At 39.8% G+C, this 21,059-nt stretch overlaps 2 protein-coding genes and 1 pseudogene across 2 annotated transcripts in view; all 3 read right to left on the reverse strand.

Moving 5' to 3' along the window:
- The window catches only part of CEP112 (centrosomal protein 112), a 423,284-nt gene extending 412,379 nt beyond the window's left edge, over nucleotides 1–10,905 (reverse strand). The window contains exons 1-2 of the mRNA XM_003786186.3: nucleotides 10,857–10,905; nucleotides 3,411–3,524 (exon numbers count right to left, since the gene is read on the reverse strand). Coding sequence (XP_003786234.1) covers nucleotides 3,411–3,516 — 106 coding nt within the window. The 5' untranslated portion in view covers nucleotides 3,517–3,524; nucleotides 10,857–10,905. The remainder of the gene's footprint in view (nucleotides 1–3,410; nucleotides 3,525–10,856) is intronic.
- Nucleotides 10,906–14,385: 3,480 nt separating this feature from the next.
- LOC111724064 lies at nucleotides 14,386–14,478 on the reverse strand (annotated as a pseudogene).
- Nucleotides 14,479–20,825: 6,347 nt separating this feature from the next.
- Nucleotides 20,826–21,059, reverse strand: part of APOH (apolipoprotein H) — a 15,007-nt gene continuing 14,773 nt past the window's right edge. Inside the window, exon 8 of the mRNA XM_003786614.1 lies at nucleotides 20,826–20,881. Coding sequence (XP_003786662.1) covers nucleotides 20,826–20,881 — 56 coding nt within the window. The remainder of the gene's footprint in view (nucleotides 20,882–21,059) is intronic.

The raw sequence follows: 21,059 nt of genomic DNA on the forward strand, positions 1-21,059 counted from the left end.
CACTCTGCTACTGCAGTGTGAAAGTACCCACAGACCATATGTAAACAAAAGGTATAGATGTATTCCAGTAAAACTTTACAAAAAAGGTTATGGGTATAGTTGGCCTATGATCTCTGGTCTAGAATTTAATTTGATTAGTTAATTGGCAATTGGGCAAGCATGCAAATAAATATTTTCACAAAAATAAAACCTCTGCATTACTATCAAATATCTGAGGTAAAATTTAGCTATGATTTTGCATCTCCAAAGTATTTTAGATATAATGAAAAATCTTTGCATAATTCTAGTTATACAAATCTAGAAAAGGATAAAATGCAATCCCTGATTTATGTGTTTTAAACTTACTCTAAAATTAAATCTAAAACATTTTATTTATTAAAGCCAATAATATCCAGGGATTTGCAGCTGATTTGTTCAGGGTTTTCTTTTTACATCTCTAAAATAATCGAGTGCTCTTTACATGTAATTTTAAATCCTACCTAAAAAGTATGGTGCAGTTTAATTCACATACATACTATCTTGATCTACTGGCTATATTATCTTGCCATGACACAGGATAGTTTCAGGTCTCACGAAAACTGTTCTGATATTAATTTTTACCAGCATAACTCAGTTTGAAGATTATATATCTAACACAAATCATAGATCTTCTCTAATCTCTTAGTTTAAAAAGGTCATGTTCATTTATTTTTTCTTAACCCATAAAAATCACTAAGACTGGATTTACCACTTTGCAAATACCACTACAGGTATGAGAGTTATGCCTCTAAAAATATTTTGTATTTTTTGCTGTGAAAATTACATAATCACAAAACAAACTTCGTGGAATATTGGGTGTACTCTGTACATATAGAAAATGCAAAAGTAAAATTAATAAACTTAAGTAAATAGTTTTTCAAGCTATGTACTTTCCACATGACCAAGAGAAAACTGAAATCTGTATATTATTCTAATGCCCAGAATCTAGTACAACTTAAGAATTCACTCCTCTATATAAGGTGACAGGAAAAACCATTATCAAAAGTAGAATTTAGCTACACAAAGATGTAAATTATTACGAGTTTCTAGTTCTTGATGGGTATGTAAGTTCCTAGTTGCTCATTATAAATTAATTAAATAAGAGAGCGCCATGGATGGTACCAATAATGACTATGTGTCATGAACCAAAGATTACAATTAATCAATTCTATGTACCTAAAATCTTTTTTTTTTTTTGAGACAGAGTCTTACTCTGTGCCCTGGGATTGAGTGCCAGGGTGTCATAGCTTACAGCAACCTCAAACTCTTGGGTTCAAGTGACCCTCTTGCCTCAGCTTTCCGAGTAGGTGATACTACAGGCATGTGCCACAATGGCCAGCTATTTTTTTTTTTTTAAGAGACAGGGTCTGGTTCTTGTTCAGGCTGGTCTCAAACTCCTGAGCTCAGAAGATCCACCTGCCTTGGCCTCGCAATGTGCTGGGATTATAGGTGTGAGCCACCATGCCCAGCCTCGAAAATCTTTTTTTTCGTAAAGATAAAATATGAAGATAGTTGGATTTGACATACACTTATAATGGGAAATTTTAATACAATTGTTTTCTAATAACCAGATCTAAGGCAAAAAGAAAAAAATGTAGTGAATATCTGAGAGGATGCAATGTAGAAATAGAAATATCATAAATACCATTCAAAGGATCATAAATGAGTTATAGGTTGCAAAATATTCATTTGAAGAACAGCGGACGAAGAAAGAAGAGATTACATCTCACAAAGTAAGAAAAGCGAGCAGAGGAAGTGGCTCCAAGGGGAGACTGTGCCAAGCCACCGTGGACTAGGAAAGGCTACAGGATCTAAAACAATGGGTGGGTGACGACAGAATGCTGCGTAACTCACGTAGTTCACTCACGTATTGCACTCCTTTTACCTAACATAGCTCCCCGGAATAAGTACAGGAGTCCCTGTTACCCATGGTTTTGCTTTCCATGATTTTACTTTTCTCTGTTTCAACTGTTCACAAGCAACCATAGTCTAAAAATAGGTGAGTACAGTACAATAAGATATTTTGAGAGAGACTACATTTACATCTCTTTTATTACAGTATATCATTATAATTGTCATATTCTGTTATTAGCTATTGTTGTTAATCTCTTACTGTGCCGAACATAAACTTCATCATATATATGTACATATAGGTTCAGTAGTATCCACAGTTTCAGGCATCCACTGGGTATCCTGAAATATGTCCCTCAAGAAAAAGGGGGATTGTTGTATTTAATACTGAGTCAGTTCCTCACTTCAAATAGAGTCTACTCAGACACCTCAGGAAAATACGGAAGTTGGAAAAGGAAAAAGCCATAATTTCTCTGCCCTACTCCAAACTCTCTACACAAAAGCTACCAAATCAGATTCATCTTTATAGCCAATCTTATGCCTACTACAACTCAGAGAATCTCCCTAGTTCCCAAAATTTTTTCCAACTGCTCTCTAATTCATTATTTAAAAATCCACTAACTTTACACAAATAATTTCATTCCATAATTAGAAATGCCAGTCTCCAAATTAGAGATGAAATGGTAACAAAAGTTCATTCACACTTGATTTTATTCAGCCAACCAATAAGTATAAAAGATCAATCGATTTTTTTTTTTGAGACAGTCTCACTTTGTCACCCTCAGTAAAATGTCATGGTGTCACAGCTCACAGCAACCTCAAACTCTTGAGCTCAAATGATTCTCTTGCCTCAGCCTCTCAAGTAGCTGGGACTACGGGTGACCACCACAACAGCCAGCTATTTTTTCAGAGACAGGGTCTCACTTTTGCTCAGGCTGGTCTTGAACCTGTGAGCTCAGGCAATCCACCCACCTTGGCCTCCCAAACTATTAAGAAATGAGTATAATTGTGATGGATGTGTTAGTCCAATGTACACATTTCACATTGTAAATCAAAGCAGTATCCTGAACCCCATAAATGCATCAATGTACAAAGTTATGATTTAATAAAAAACAATTTTAAAAAAAGAGTGCTAGGATTATAGGTGTGAGGCACTGCCCAGCTCAATAGATTATTTTTTGCTTTAAAAAACAAAAGGGTCAGAGAACAGATGGATGTTAGGCTCCTGAAAAAGAAAATATTTCCATAGAGGGAAGAATAAGATGTAGGAAAAAAAGGTGATAGCTAACTTCAGAGATCTATGTGCTATATATAAGCTTATGACATACAAAAAGTGGCATCATAAGATCTTTCCATGATCTCGTAAAACACTGTCACTAAATTTCTATTTACCTTTGAACAACTTAAAGTAAACAATCCCACATTAACAATTGTTACTAGAGGAATTTAGGTTTCCTTCCATTGTGACAATTCATTCGTTTCACTAATACTATAAAGAAAAAACTTAATCTTAAGAATCTAATTTTCAAACATAATCTTACCTGACCTATGGGGCAATTTTAGAACAAAGGGCTTCATATCGACAACAAAGTGATCAAATTCTGCATCCAGCTTCTCCCACTTCTCTTCTTCACTTCCCACTTCCATAATCTGATCTGTAAAAGATTTAAAATTAAAATATTAAGGATCTGTATGCTGAAAACTCTGATGAAAGAGATCAAAGAAAACACATAACAAAGAAAACTCATGATATTTAACTTGTTAATTCTCCCAAAACTGACCTATAGATTTAAGGCAATTCCAATCAAAATTCAGCAGAATTCTTTGTAGATACAGACAAGCTAGTTCTAAAAATGTATAGGAAAAGGTAAAAAAGCTAGAATAGCCAAAACAACTTTGAAAAAGAACAAAGTTGGAGGACCTACATTACCCTATTTTAAGACATACTATAAAGCTACAATAGTCAAGACAATGCAGTATTTGTGAAAGGACAGAGACCTAGGTCAATGGAACAAACTAGAGAGTCCAGAAATGGACTAACTCAAACATGAACAACTGATTCTCAATAAAGGTACAAGTCATGGAAAAAACAGAAAATAATTTCAAGAAAAATCTAAGGTGTTAGAATTGTTGTATACACTGTCTATGGAGAACCTAGCACTCTGGGAGGCTGAAGTGGGTGGACTGCTTGAACTCACAAGTTCAAGACCAGTCTGAGCAAAAAGTGAGACCCCCATCTCTACTAAAAATAGAAAAACAAGAGGCAAAAGGATCAAGATTGTTTGAGCCTGAGTTGGAGGCTGCTGTGAGTTGTGACACCACAGCACTCTATCCAGGACAATAGCTTGAGTCTTTCTGTCTGAAAAAAAAAAAAAAATCTACGTATGTATAAAAAAATCACAGAACCCCCAAAAAAGTGAATTTGCTATATGTAAATCTAAATTTTTATTCCTATTAAAAACTTAAAATATTGTTCTTCATACTGCTTCCTAGTTAGCCAGAAAAATACTAAATACAATGGGGGTAAACCCCAAAAATCAGAAATCTAAGTCTTGACAAAACTTAAGTTAAAAATACACCTACATTCATTATATATGGACTATGTTACTGTGTGGGTATACCACAGCTTATCCACTTTCTGGATATTCACTGGTGGATGCCTGAGATGTTTTCAGTGTTTGATGATCGAAAAAATAAAGCCACTAAAAACATCACATTTAGATTTTTGTATGAACATAGATTTTTCACACAGATCGATAGCTGTTCATTTGAATTGTGAAATGCCTCAGTAGGGATGTGGACTACACTGACGTTATGCATAGTGCCCAATTTGTCATTTATTCAATTTAGAAATTACATACTTTGGGGAAAGCTCTGTTCTGCCTCATAAGCTATCTTACTCCACAGACTGCCCTCCCAGCTAAACCAGCTTCTAACCTTCACCACAGTGTCTGCCACTTGACTGTCAACAGCCTCTGCACAGAAAGTTCTCTCTGCCCTATCTCTGTACGTAAACCCTAACTCTTACTTTCTTCACATTATTAGAAGTGAACCGAGGTATCTCATAAATTCACGTATTCTCTCTCTCAGGCATTCTCTGTAGTCTTTCACTCTCTCCACCCACCCCTGTCCAGGAAACACTTGCCTGGATCCATCCTGCCACTTCCTAACTACTTTTCATCTGAGCTCAATCCCAAACCCCCTTCTTACAAGGTTCCAACCATCTAACTCTACCACATACACCCCACTGTCATCACTGTCAACTTACAAGGAAAGCCCCATCTGGTAACAGGGTCATCTCCTTATTCCACTAGATCTTTACCCTCAGCAAGACTGGGATCCCTTCGTCCCAAGATGCCCTCCTAAATTCTCTAGGGGGTGCTGGAGGAAAAATGGCACTGCTTATAGTCGGATAGCTTCCTATGTCACCCAAATCTTCAGGAGCCTTTTGCTACTTCCTACTCCACCCAGCAGCTGTTAACACTTTTCCGAGATATCCTAAAGCTCCTTAAACAACTCCTCTCGATTTTATAAATCTCTTGCTTCATGGAAAAAAAAATAGTCAGGTGTTGTTTCCCCACCCCTCAATTTACCTTACAGCAAACATTCTCACCTTCTCTGCTCCTGTGTCCGTATTAACTCGACTTTCTTATAACATCACTACCTCTACCCAACATCTATCAGTTGCCTCTTCCTTATTTCAAATTTTCCGTCTCCCCTGACTCCTCCCCATGGCCCAGCAGGCCTCACTCTACCATTCCATTGGTAGAATGGTACTTTCTCCACTTCATCAACTTCTGTCCACATCTCATCCCTTGTGAATTACCTCTTGCATCTCCATCATGCTACTGAAAATCTTTCAAAGCTCACCAATGCCACACACCGTGACCCCCCATGGTGTGTGGCATACCTTTGGGGGCTGGGACACAATGGTAAGCGGGACTTTACCTAACAAGTGCAATCAATGTAACCCAGTTCAAAACACTAAAAAAAAAAAAAAAAAGAATAGGTTACTCTACCTATAAAGTACTATATCACATGACCCCTCCTATTTTAAGAAATTTACCAGGGACCCTCAGAGAACTGGAAGAAACAAAATTTACTAACTTACTAATCAACTAATGTCACTGGGAAAAATAACAAAAAAAGATTTCTGAATGGGTGAATAACAGATATCCTGTTAGTTTATCATACCCAGTCCATCCCCACTCTCCAGGTAACCAGGTGTGGACTGAAGACTGGAGCCTGAGCCCACTGAAACCATGGTGAAAGGCCCCTATTTGGTGATCCTGTCCACACCAACAGCAGCGAAGGTGAATGGCATCCCTGCTTGGATACATCACTCACGTGTGAAACCACCCAGTGATGGGGAGTGGCTGGTATATCTGTACCATCTTACCCTGAAAAAACAGATGACAGCCCTTCCCCAGTCACATGCCAGGAGCTGACTGGTCTATGCACGGCAGAAGCCTGAGTATGAGCAGCAGCGGCGTGGGACTGATTTCTGATTCTTTGCTTTGGACTTTTTCACCTTCCTTCTTTAATCTTGGGTGTAAGACATGATGAAGGTTGTGGAAAATTTACCCAAAAGGTAACCCAAACTAGACAAACTGTCAAAATTGTGTTATTAGTTTACTCTTATTATGAATATACAGGAAAGCCTGAAGGGACTTGCATATATAATAACACCCAATATCAGATACGTGTGCCCCTCAGTGGGCCAGCTGTTTACTACAATCCTTCTGAATTCCCAAAGCAAACTGAATTTGCTATGTGGTACTGATAACCCTAGAAAGATAATAACTCGAGTTATTATCAACAAATAATAAAAAAAACATTAATAACAATGTTGCAACATATATAGGCATGTGTCTTTTTATATTTTCAATAGTAACCAGAAGTTTTCCACATAGAAATATTACATATTTCTGAAGAATTATTTCTATGTATCTCATATTTTGTGTTGTTATGTTAACTTTAATTCTTTAATCACTAATGGTATACAATGGATATTTGTATATTGAACTTTAAAAAAAGTATAAAATAATGGTAAACATTAACAAAAAACAAAAACAAAGTTCACTAATGATCCATTAATCGCCAAATCCCTAGGGCTGTCTTCAGTTTGTATCTATCTGACATCCCCATGGCACCTTACACTTCTGACAACTCTCTACTTCTAGAACAGTGGTTCTCAACCTTCCTAATGCTGCAACCCTCTAATACAGTTCCTGTGGGTTGCAACCCACAGATGAGAACCGCTGTTCTAGAAACTTTTCCCCTTTGACTTCAGTGGTTCCACTCACTCCTGGGTTCCCTACTGCCTCCAGGATCATTCCTTCTCAGTCTCTTCATGGCTCTTGCTTCTTTGCCCAACATTAAAATAGGATTCTCCCGTGCCCTCTCCTTAATCTCCTTTAAATTTGACTTTTCACACTCCCCCTGGGTGATTGCATTTAGTTCCATAACTTCAAGTATTAACTTAATGTCATTCACTCTTAATTTTATGTCAAACTCCAAACTCTCTTTGTAACACCAGACTGATGTTACAACAGCCTCCCAGACCTATTCACTAATGTCCTTTTGTTCTTCCCCATAAATCTGTTCTACCACGTTACCCTGTGCTTTGTGGCATCATCATCTACTTCATCCCTCCAGCTAGACGTTTCTGTGTTCCATAAACCAATACATCAACAAATACTCAGAAATGTCCAAGTCTGCCTGCTTCCCTATGCTACCTGCCACCAGCTCACATAAAGACCTGCCCACCACTTACCGGAACTGCTGCAGAAGCCTCGTGACCTGTCTCCTTGCTGTCCGTTTTCTCTGTTTGAATCCATTTTCCTCACTGGCACAAGAATGAGTTTCCTGATGACATAACTAAGCCGATCACTGCCTGTTTAAAAATCTCTCATGTCTGCCTACAACAGAATACTATCCAAACACAACCTTAGCCATGCAAGTCCCTTTGCATTTAGGCCTACCCCTCACCCCTTCACACACACACTCACCCAACTACGCCAACCCACCAAAGACCACTTCGCTCTTGTCACAATGAATTCCTCACCACTCTTCAAACACTCCAAGTCCTTATCTGATCCCACACCCTTCTCGTAGGCTGTTCCCTCTGCCTGAAGTCTCAACTGTCACTTCTAAGTGAAGCTGGTCCTGCTTACCCTAGACTAGTTGTTGCTGCATTCTGCGTGTAAACTGCTCACATCTGTGTAACAGCATTTATCATGCTGTTATTTTTTTTTTAACACATCTGTGTACTATTGACACATCTTCCACCATCTGTCAGATGCTCCTAGAAAGCAGGGACCGTGACTAACAATTTTTGTAGGTACCTAACGTATTACCTAGGTCACGGTAAAAGCAGAGGAACTGATGGCTTATAAATGCTAAATAAACAGATTAATGTCCCATTTGTACATAACTGTTTGTTTAATGCTTCGAAGAATTAAACAGATCTTCCAGAACAGGAATACTGCATTCCCCTAATTCCATTTACCAAAACTGGTCATCCTGCCTTCTGCATTATGGTAGGAGAAACATATTTTCAAATTCAAGACTTAAGTAAAACAAATTTAATTAGATGCATTTTCTGAGTAGTTGGCTAGCTGGTGGGGAGGGTTCTTTTTGTGTGTTGGTTTTATTTGTTTTGTTTTACATCCCTGCAATATATTCCATGTACTTGGTAACCACTGGGGGATGTTACATCATAAGGATGAAAAACCACCATTCAAATGGATGAGTGAACCAATGGAAACTCGTAAACTCAGATAAACCCCCAGGCTTAAACAGCATATTCCACCCATATACTCAAATATCTGTCTGGCAGCATCCACAGCTATGGCTAAACAAAAAGATTCCTCATAATCACTAATTCTCAGTAAATCCTTTGGCAGTGGTAGTAAATGATAATGTTTAATGTTAGAGGAAATGAAAACTCAACAGTTAAATGACTCACTCAAAATCATGAAATTAAGCCCAAAGCTCAGATTAAACTTCTGAAATCCCTAGCTCTCAGACCCATTATATCCAACCACTGGGCTGTTCACATATAAGTCAGCAATATCAAAAAGGATAGAAAAAAAAAGTCAGCAATATCAACTAATAAAAAAGTATCTTGGGGCAGCACCTGTGGCTCAAAGGAGAAGGGCGCTGGCCCCATATACTAGAGGTGGTGGGTTCAAACCCAGCCCCAGTCAAAAACTGCAAAAAAAAGAAAAAATATCTTGAAGAGTAGAAAGGCAATCTGAATTGCTATAATGACATGTGATACTTAAGTATACATTTTTTTAAAAAAACAAGATAAAAAAGCAAAGAGATATTTGGTAAAAGCTAAAAATCTGATTCTCCTTATGCCTTCAAGGAATTCTTGCTACACAAATTACACCTTATAAACAAATTATAGCTTCTTGGTTCCAGCTAGTCAAAAAGTTTTATGTCATTTATGAGACTTGCAGCCTTAAGTTACCAGAACTGAAAAATAAGTAAAGCTACATACATCTTTAACTTAGGCTTAAAGTACTGACAGTGTGTCTTATAGTTATGGAAGTTAATTGAAAAGTAAAGGAAGAATTGGGTGCCTCTGGCTTATAGTTATAATCTACATTTAGATTATGCCTTTTATTTAACTCACTGGCATTGTCTTTTCATAAATCTGTTTCTTTGCAGACACCCATAAAACGGGCTCAGACCGTTTCAAGGTCCCCAGCTGCCAAACAAGTCGGCATAAGCAAGCCTCCACTGCTAAATAAAGAATACCCTTCACACATACTCCCCTTGCCAAATACAAAAAAAAACATGCTCCTGAAAGTTGTGCTACACCATTTTGTTCAATCCAATCACACTTTAAATTTATCGTGAGTCATTAAAGAAAACTTGAAATGTCAAGAAATTAAACACGTGTACCGGTGCACGTTTTATCTCCCTTACACATCTGCATGTTTTGACAGGAGACTGCCCTGACGGTGCCACCAGCACGCGGTCCTGGTGTATTCTCAGGCTCCCCCAGCCAGACAGGCACTATCTGCACCGCCAATCAGAAGAGGAAGCTCAGGCTTAGCGGAGGGAAGTTACTGACTGAGGTTCAGACGGAAAGTGACAGCTGGGCCTGAACGCTGTGCACCAATTACCATGCTCTCCACTTCGCTGTGCACCAATTACCATGCTCTCCACTTCCCCGCAGCCTGACCCCTGTGAAGAGTGGCATTTCATGTGCCTCTTCTATCCAACTTTTCCTCATCTTTCAATATTTAAGACAAATAACAAAAAAGAGCCGCGCAGTATCAGGATAAAAACTGTTCAGATTGGTTTAGGTCATTCTCTTGAAAAAAAAAAAAAAGAAAGAAAGAAAGAAAAGAAAACTAAACTCAGAAACCCTGGGTAGCTTCCAACAAGCCAGGAAGCTGGAAAAGAGCCTCTCCAAGGGGTTGTCTGGTTGTTTCTACAAACTAACAAGCGCTCCCTGCTGCCCTGCACCCAGCGGACCACGACTCTGCTCCGGGGGCGATGTGAGAACCGCAGCGCTGCCGCTCCAAGCCGCCCCTTCCTCGGCCGGCGTGGGCACTCGGCGGGGTCGGCCTGCGCTGCCCACCCAGGCCCAGGCCCAGGCCCAGGCCGCTCTCCCACCCCGGCCGGGACACAGATTTCCTTCCACAGCGACAAACCCTTTGGTCCGATTTCTGGACCACGTCACGCTGACCAGCCGCACCGGCCGATCAAACTTGACTAAGAACTTTCCCAACCCGTTCCGGACTGGATTTCACTCGACCCACACGGCAGCCGGCTGCGCCCAGGCTCCCCGGCCCCGGCCCCACGGGGCGCGCGCCCCTCAGGCCGGGAGAACGGGCCCGGAGCCTGCGGGCGACGCCCCTCCCCGGACCCGCCCGCACGGGCTGGGCGGCCGCCATCCGCGCAAAATTCCACCCGAGAACCTGGTGGGAGAGGCCGGGGAAGGGAAATGAGGAAAAAGACAGAACCTGTCGCCCCCACACGCAAGCTTTCCGCTCGGTTGCCGTCGCCGCCGCTGCCGAACGGTTTCAAATCCTTGCGGGCCGCCGCCGCCCAGCAGCCCGGGGGCGGGCACTTCCGAGCTCGCATTTCCCCGCCCCCTCGTCCCCCCCTACTCCCACCGCGGCCGGTGAGCGGCGCCGTTGCCGTGGCGACGCTGGGAGCTGCGGCTGCCACAGCCCCCCACACGCCGAGGGCGGAGACTTCCGCGCGGGCATTTCACCGCCCTCCGGCGGCGGCGTACGCGCGGCGCCGTTGCCATAGCGACGCTGCCGCCAGTCGTGCAGCCCCCAGGGTTGCCTTCTGGGATAACTTGATGGCTGGATGGGTGGGTGCTCCGACCTCCCGCGCAAAGAATAGCTCGTGAACACTTTCGAGGCGGTGGAGAAAGGCTGAGTAAAATTGCTGAAGGGTGTTCCTAGAAAAGGGGTACCCATTATTTGCAGAGGCATCAGTGGAATGAGACTAAAAAAATGAAAACTGTCTCCCTCCTGTCTCACCGTTCGGCCGGAAATAAGGGTAGATTAAATGGGAAATAAGCGATGCTTTGTTTTCTTTTTTGCGTTCGGAACTATCCAAAGTCTGAAAAAGTTAAACCCAAATTCTGAAGGTCCTGGAATAAAAAGGCTTTGTGTTTACCAGTTCTGTAAAGATCGGCAACATCAAGTGTACAATGTATTCTTGCCCCTCCCAAGAAGTTTCATCCACCTCAAGGGCCGTCTCCACATCTGCACTGCTATGTTGGGGAGATTTCTCGTCTCCTGCTACTCTTCCAGAGAAGCTCTGAGCTATATAATTTTAAAAAGCATACAGAAACAAAATGGAAATTGTAAAAACACTCACTTAAATAAGGTTCAGTTTGCCACTGTTTTTCATCTAATTTCACAATAGGATTCCTTCTGCAGTATCTTTGCAGTACGCTCAGTGTGATGCCAAATCTGACATAAGCACAGCTTGAAGCATCTATTCAATTTTCCATAAAGAAAGCAGAAGATCCATTCGTTCAAAACTAGTTACTTTCAAGCTTCCAAAGAGAAGTCAAATTCTCTTCAAGGATCTTTTTCAAACCCATTCCACCAAAAGCAAACACCAACAGTCTTCATTGTTTCAGACACAAATCGTGCTAAGGAAAAGAAAAAGTACAGAATGCTTTTAACAACGTTTAGTTTTCAAAAGTGTATTTGAGTTTTTGACGATATTTGACCATGGACCATAATCGACCATGTTTATAGCTAAGAAATGATTTATAATGCAGATCATTTGCATGAAGAATCAAAGATGCAGAACCCAAGCATTCATGCAATGACTTTAATTCATGCAATTGCAAGAGTTTTACCAGTTGGTGAAGACTTTCAAGATATATAAACTTCCTTCCTAATCCCAGGTAGGGATATTGATCACAGGATACAAAATTTCAATTAAACAGAAGAAGATCAAGAAATCTATTGTGCAACGTGGTGACTGTAACAAAAATGTATTGTATAGTTTTAATTACAAGAGAGTAGATTTTAAGTATTGTCACAAAATTGTTAAGTATATGCGGTAATGCATTTGTTAATATATGTATATCTGTTAATATATGTAAAGTATTCATATATACATATTTTATGCAAATAAAAACGTAAAGGTAATAGGTACAAGGTTTTTACTGTTATTTATGTTATACATATGTAGCAGGGGTGCCAACTTGAGCCTCAGCTATGTTCACTTCAGAATTCAAGCCTTGAGTACACGTATGTTATGTTTAGAAGACTGGTGGACAATGTTCTTTTGGAATCTCCTTACCTGAGAATCAAAGAATCTCCTAGAAAATCTGTAAGTCATCCTAAAGAGATGGTAAACACAGCTCTGATTCAATGACGGTGTGCAAACATTGAGGCAGAGGCGATGGTCTGGAAAGGACAGTGCTGGCTATGGGTTGTCCACAAGCTTTCTTCCTAACAGTGATTCCTAACCTCAAGAGGTGAAGAACTTCCCTTGAGAATCTTAAAATGCTGTCATTCTCCCCCCATTCCTCTCCACCAACAAATGCTCACATGCCCAAAAATGTGTGTACAGACCAAAGGGCTCCCACAATTTCTTATTTATTTATTCATTTATTTTTGAGACAGAGTCTCACTATGTCACCCTCAGCAGAGTGCTGTGGCATTACAGCTCACCGCAACCTCAAACTCCTGGGCTTAAGGGATTCTCTTGTCTCAGCCTCCCAAGTAGCCCATACTTTCTGATGTATGTCCACTGAGCCTATGTTAGGAATCAGCCCTGCATGGAGTTGATATCCATTTAGACATTGAGAATTGAAGTCATAAGCAGCATCTGTGCCCATCCTTTCTGGAGGTGACAAATCAAAATTGACATTATCGTCCTTAGGGCTGGGCTCTAGTAACCTCAAGGCAGACATTAGCAAAACGTAGCACCAGCAAGGATGCCTTCCTCAAGCATCAGAGCAGGAAATGAAAAGAAATGTAATATCCTCACAGCTACACAGACTTGGAGAAAAATAAATGATACACACCATACAGCAATTCAATATGATAGAAAAGCATCCAGGAGACTCACCCTGGGGCCCTCTATAAATATTTAGAAAGAAGTTGCTGGAATCAGAGTTCATTAATGTCTAGTCAACTCATAAAGGATAATAATGTGTCAACTCAATAAACTTTATTGAACACCTGCTTTATGCAGGTGTGTTAAAGGAATGTTTCCTTTACTGGAAATGCTCTAACACTGTGCTCTTCACCTCATTTGAAGGTCACTTGCTCAGAGAGGCCTTCACTGATTCTCAAACCAGCCCTTATTTCCTTTCAAAACCCCTTGTTCTTCTTTTCTTCATTGCATTTATCAAAATTGGTCATCACCTATGAATTAGTATAATCCTTTGAAATGCCTGTAGTTTCTGAAAGAATGGGGATCATTCTTAGGGTTTACCATCACATAGCCAGTGCCTTGCAGAATACCTAGCATGTATAGACAATCCATTACGGAATCAAAGATGGATGCACATCAGTTTCGTGATTTTCTCTGCATATAAGAATATGGCCACCCTATAGCTCCCTGTTTTACAAAGCTCCCATTCAAGAGACCAGGAAGATTAACTTTTATGAATTCAAATCTCTGCATAGGAGAGTGAATCCGATTGGTCAAATTTGAATCCAGTGAGCACAATGAGTCCAATGAGATATGGTCAGGAGATTGGATGTCCCAGTGTATAAACATGGCTTCATTAGCTCCCTTTTGTGCTTCCGGGAAAGAGGTTGAGGTTACTTTCTCAGAGAAGGGAACCACTCAGTGGTCGAGTTACCAAAAATGGTTGCAACTATAATGAAGCTTCAGGAGTTGTGAGAACAGAGATAAGTTTCTACTCTCCAAACCTTTACTATATAGCAGGAGGTAGTAAGACAAATATCAAATAACCATAGTTGGAGTGAGATTTTGTCACCTGGCTCAGAAAGTGTATACATAATACGTTATGGAACAGGAGGAGAAAAGGAAAACACTGTACGGTGATTATAAAGTCAGTATAGGAAAATATATTTTAAACGGATAAGAACAGATACCACACCGATCTTAGCCAAAAGGCCGAGAAGCAATTGGGAAAACATATTTTAGAAAGATAATGACGTTAAAACATTCTTTCCATTGAAAAATGTTACTTCCTAATACTTACAGATGACTGAAATGAAAGTAGATTTATTTCAAAAACAAATAACATCTTACCTCAATTTTTACAAGGCAAATGGTAACATTACTGACAATGATAAAATTAGACAGGATCCTAAAAAATAAACTGTTCTTCTTTCCTGCGTGGAAAGTTAATTATGCTATGTCTCATATTGAAAGGGAGCTACCTATTTTCAAAATGTGAACTCACAATTCGGAATTAGACTAGGTAAGGAACAATGTGAACTCAGTTGATCTCTACACAAAATGTGGGAAAATGTGAACTTCAACTACTTGGAAGGATAATTATTCCTATCTAAACTGAACGAGATTTCTAGACTTACATTTTGTTATAAGCACTAAAACTGTACATTTGAAACTCTTGCTTGATAAAATTATAGTCACTATAATAGACAGTAATAGATTACCTTCTCTTTTATGTCAAATGTAAACCTGATACAATAACTTACTTTCCTTAGCCTTAAATTATATATGTATAAAACTTAATATGTTCCCTAAAGACATTTTTTTAATGCCTTAATTGCCCTGGAGATCAATACCAAAAGCATAAGCTCACACTCTAAACATAGAGAGTGAGTTTGGCTTGGCGCCCATAGCTCAGTGGTTAGGGCGCCAGCCACATATACCTGGTGGGTTCCAACCCAGCCCAGGCCTGCTAAAACAACAATGACAACAGCAACAAAAAAATAGCCAGGCATTGTGGTGGCCACCTGTAGTCCCAGCTACTTGGGAGGCTGAGGCAAGAGAATCGCTTTAGCCCAAGAATTTGAGGTTGCTATGAGCTGTGATGCCAAGGCACTCTACCAAGGATGACATAGTGAGACTCTGTCTCAAAAACAAAAAAAGTGAATTACAAAATACTGTAGTTTATAAGTCATAATACCATTTTCAATACTTCCCATACACACATCAAAAGGAAAACAACTTATAAGAATAAGAATATAAATAAAATGTGGACAAGGATTCTCTATGTAAAGGAATTAAAGATAATTTAGGTCCTATCAGTTGTACTACTTTAATATTCATCTTGAAATCACCCCCAAAATAACTCTATCTTGCAAAATACTGGCACAAAATGATGACATTCACTGTATTTTTCTCCCATAAAACATTTTAGACTCAAGGTTTCAACGACTTCAATGTGGATTTATCTGGAAATTTGAAGGAGGGTGAGTTTAAAAAACACATTAAAAAGTAAACACAAGACACAGGGACAAATGTTAGGGATATTGAAGCACCGTTGAATTGTGGTGGTAGATTATTAGGCAAAAATTTCCACTCACTATCTACAAGTAATCAAGAGTTAATAAAATTAAATTACTCCTATTAAGAGTAATAAAGAGTCATAAAATTTTACTTCCTAAACTAGGATTTTGCATTGCTGGATTTTTCAGATTTTGAAAGTTTTTATGGTATTATAAGAAAATCGGAAAATACTGGAAGGTTTTAAGAAGAAAATTAAAAAGTATATTTAATCCTTCTGTTAAGGAATAATAATCACGATTAACCTACTTACTCAAATCTTTTTTTTACAGACTTACTCAAATCTTTATATCTATCACCATTTTAAATGTCTACTTATTCCATCGTTTGCATATAACATAATTTGCTTAATTATTCTCCTGTGGTTATGAATCTTTTGCTCTTATACATAATGTTGCAATAAATGCCTTGGAATATATATAAATGTTGGTTGAAGCTTTAGCTATCTCCATAGAAGAAATTCCTATGGGCATAAAGAAACATTAAGGCTTTTGATCAGTACTGACGAATTGCTTGCTGGAAGTATTTTGCGAGTTTGCAATCCCGCTCAATGGTCTGGGAGAGTAGCTGTCTCATATTAACAATTTTTTTAGATTTGGACTAACTGTATGTTTTTGAGAAAAAAATCTCTTTTGAATTATATTTTCCACTATTAGAAAACCTGAAATATTTAAATATCTCTATTAATCCTTGCTTTCTTCTGCAGAGTAGCTCTTTTTTCCTTTGTCCATTTTTGTGGAATTTACATGATATTATATCTATACACGTAGATATGGAGATATGGAGATTTCCATATTTTTAGTTTATTCTTTCAAAACTAGCAATGACTCTGTATACGGTGCTTATAAGCTGATATTCTAAATAATCAAATTTCAATCAGTGATTCACAGTTTTGCATTAAGATACTCTATATCATTAGAATGAAATAATTGAATGATATTTTGGTATCAAGATGGAAAACAATTTATAAATACCAAGAATTATTATTACTATTATTGTGAAATAAATATCAGAACAACCCTGTACCCAGTAAATTCCTCAAACTAGATGGGAAATAATTCAGAACTTTCCATTGATAGATTACAAAAGTATGTTATACCACAAATGGATATAATATAGGGTAGAGATCAAGGAATATAAAGCATATTTCCTCACTACTGAAAAAAGAGTCACTGCCTGGCTCAGCACCTGCAGCACAGTGGTTATGGTGCCAGCCACATACACCCAGGCTGGCGGGTTTGAACCCGGCCTGGGCCAGCTAACCAACAATGACAACTGCAACAAAAAATAGCCAGGCATTGTGGTGGGCACCTGTAGTCCCAGCTACCTGGGAGGCTGATGCAAGAGAATCACTTGAGCCCAAGAGTTTGAGGTTGCTGTGAGCTGTGATGCCACAGCACTCTCCTGAGGGCAACATAGTGAGACTCTGTCTAAAAAAAAAAAAAATTGTCACTGCCCTTAGGATAGCGATTCTGAATTTCTTCCTTATATCAGAACTAAGCAATATTCACCATCTTATCGCTCCTTCTGCTATCTACTCTATCCTACTTTCTTGGGGTAATTCACGTAATGAATTCCTCCCTGTCTTCAATAATACACATATCGCCGTGTTGTCCAGAAAGTGTCCAGAGAAACTAGCAATAGAGGGCACCTTCCTAGCCGCACCTGTGTAACACTCGTTCCTACCGACCTGTTTTAGCATGGGGCTGCACAATCTCAATTTTTGAGTTCAAATATTTCTAAGAAGCCGATGGAAAAAGTCCTAGCTTAATTAGCAGTGTAAGAATGATACAGAAGACATAGTTTTGAGGTTTGGATATCCGGTGCTGTCACTCATTAATTTTGTCACCTGGGTACACCAAGTTCCATAACCTCCTTGAGCTTCAGTTTATCTTCCTTATGAATTAACAGAGGTGATATGTATGGAAAAATCTGCCCAGTGTCTGAATTAAGGAGACTTCAATACCAAGTCATCTTTTCTTTCCCAACTGTTTTTCCAGCACTTTGAAAAGCAACAGCTGCCACTAGGAGGCAGCAGTGGCACATAGGGTACAGCTGAACTTTGGTGACAGGCAACCTGGAGAGCTAAGCATCCAAGAGGATTATGGGCCTAAAGGAACCAAATAATCGCTAAACAGAGGTACTGCAACCGGGCAGTTTCTACTGATGGGGTCCTGTAATCCAAACTGCCTCTTCAGGTTCCAAAAATAGCAGATTTTCATCTCTGTGAAAATATCATTAAATGAGAGGAATCAGTACTATGGTCTAAGCTCTGACGTCTACTCTGATCATTTTTCCAGGCATGCAAGCTTATCCAGCACCCTGAGACGCCCTCCAGTGAATAAAATGGTGCAAACAGCCATCCTCACCAAACTCACCATCTTCCAGGAGCTTCTTTGCAGAATGGGCTGGGGAGGGGAGTGGGATTGGATACATACCGTGGGTTTAAAAATAGAAGTGCCTGTGTATAACCTTTTGCCACACTGAATATCTGACGCAACCAAAACAAAGATCTTTAATATTAAATATTAATTTCTTTCATCAACATTTTATAGTTTTCAGCCTAGAGGTCCTCCTTGGCTAAATGTATCCCCTCCTTTTTACCTCCTTGGCTAAATTTATTCTGAAGTATTTTTTTGTAGCTATTGTGAATGGGATTGACTGTTTTCTTGATTTCTTTTTCAGAAAGTTTGTTATTAGTATATAGAAATGCTATGCAAAATTATTTGTATGTGTTCATTTTATATTCTGGAACTTACTGAACTTGTTTATTAGCTCTTCCATATTTTTTTTAATTTCAGAACAACAAAAGTAGTTATGAAAGCATTGGCAACAAAAGAGGAGGTAATAAATCAAAATTCTCCCTTTTTCCAGAGCAAATACAGTGAGCATGTGTGGGTCAGGGAAACAGCTGTAAAAGTTTTATTGTTCTCTTTCCATTTCTAGAGCTCTTAGGTAGAAGGAAGGGAAGGCCAATTTTAAAATGTATATGTGACAAAGAAAACACTGGTTCTAAAGCTTTGTGCTTTGTAGTGAGGAAATGCAGGGAGGATGGCCCTTTTGTTCAGTAAAATCCCTAAACAGGGCTTTGGGTTTAGAAGGGGGAAACATCATAGCCTCTCAGACTCTACCTTGAGTACGTACTCGCGCGCGCGCGCACACACACACACACAGAGCCTGGAACGAAAGAGTTGAGGAAGAAAGGTAAAATTGTTTGTTAAAGTTAGGTAATGGGAAATTGGAGCTCTTGAAGGACAGCTAGGAAGGCCCAGGACCACCCTGGTTTCTTCAAAAGGAGGTGGAGTAGGGAAGCATCTTGGAGAAGAGATCTGGGCCCCACCACGTGGAATGGGGTCAAGTTCCAAGGAAGGCATGAAGGTGAGGACATATCTATGGGGAACACAGACTTTCAAAGTAGTGATGGGGTAGTATACAGGGCAGATGAAAATGGTAAATAACTGTCCAGGACTCTTGTGAAAACAGGGACCAAAGACATGGCTCTGTAGCTGGAAGGGATGTGAGGCAACAGGAAGATATTTTTGTTTTTTGTTTTTTTCAGACAGCGTCTCACTCTATTGCCCTAAACGGCAGTGACTGGCATCATCACAGCTCACAGCAACCTCACACTCCTGAGCTCAAGTGATCCTCTTGCCTCAGCCTCCCGAGTAGCTGAGGCTATAGGTGCACACCACCGTGCCCAGCTAATGTTGATGTTTTTTGTAGAGATGGGGTCTAACTCTTGCTCAGGCTGGTCTTGAACTCCTGAGTGCAAGCAGTCCTCCTGCTTTAGTCTCCAAGAGTGTTAGGATTATAAGCATGAGCCACTGTGCCAGGCCACAGGAGGTTTTCAAATATGGGTGCTATTACTGTAAACTTGTATGCTGATTGAACTGTGCCAACAGAAGGAGGGATCGTAAACATGGATGAGTGTTAACCGGAGGAGCAAAATCCTTAAGTAAGAGAGAGAAGATGGGACCTGGTGCATAAAGAGAGGGCTTGCCCTTGAATGGGACCTAGGAGTTCATCCCTTATAACCAGAGGGAAGGCAGGGTCCATGGTACACATACCGGGAGAATGATGGGCTGGGGATTAGAGAGATAAAGGATTTTCCCCATTTTCTCAATGAAATAAGAATCCAGGCTATCTGCTGAGAGTGAGGAGAAAGAAGGTGGCTTAGGGAAGGTGGACAGGAGAAATAGCCACCTTGGACAGTAAGGGAGTAAACCAACTAGAGAAAGTACGGTGGGATTGCCCGGCAGAGCTCAGGGTCTGTGTAAGGTTTGCATTTATGAATTTAAGCTTTTCTTGTTTTTTGTTTTCCCTCCAACATTCAGCTGCTCCAGTGCAGGCATAGGGAAGTCTGGGGTGAGTTTGGACACCAAGTACTGGGAGAGAGAGACAGGCAAGGGAGTTGAATAAATGCAAATGAGTGATGTCAATAACAAATCATGGGATCCTAGTGGAGGACAGATCTTTTTTGACATTCCGTAAATCCCACATCAAGGATTCAAATCCAGTTATTTCTATATGGTGATGCTTCTCAAACTTGAAGATGCACAGGAACTATCTGAGAACTTTGTCCTACATGCGGATTTGTGGGCCATTCTAGGCAATTCTGAGACAAAGCATTCTGTCTTTGTTATAACTAGACAGGAAATGCTGATCTGGGGGGTCTGTGGACCATTCTGTGGAAAAATATTATATTTCAAGGGTTTTAGGTGAAAGTACTTGGGAGGAGGATTAGGTAGAGAGGAACTGGGTTTCCCGGATAATTAATTACACTTTTCATTTCACAATCGTTGATGTGGCTGTTGTGATGTTTCAAGTATTTGTGGGTTTTAACCGGATAGTATAACTAACAGTAAGCTACCACGAGGAGTCAGGCTGCACTGGCTGAGGCAATAAATTCAAACACTTTATTTTTCTACTTCCATTAGGTTCCTTGAACAAACAAAATAAAAATATAACTTTGAATTTGGAATCCGAAAAGCACATTAGCAAGACTTTAAATCCGATGCGTCACTTTTCCAGAAAGCCAGATAATTATGTTCTGTTGGGGGGGAAAAAGGTAGTCAGCATTCTAAGGCAATCAGTTCTTGAATTCATTAAATAGCTAAGCCAAATCAGACACATTTTTCACATGTATGGAATGCATTGGCTCGGCGCCTATGGCTCAACCGGCTGAGGCGCCAGCCACGTACACCTAAGGTGGTGGGTTCGAATCCCCA

This window comes from Otolemur garnettii, unplaced genomic scaffold (assembly GCF_000181295.1).
Source record: "Otolemur garnettii isolate 467f Iridium unplaced genomic scaffold, OtoGar3 scaffold00018, whole genome shotgun sequence".
NCBI classification, from domain to species: domain Eukaryota; kingdom Metazoa; phylum Chordata; class Mammalia; order Primates; family Galagidae; genus Otolemur; species Otolemur garnettii.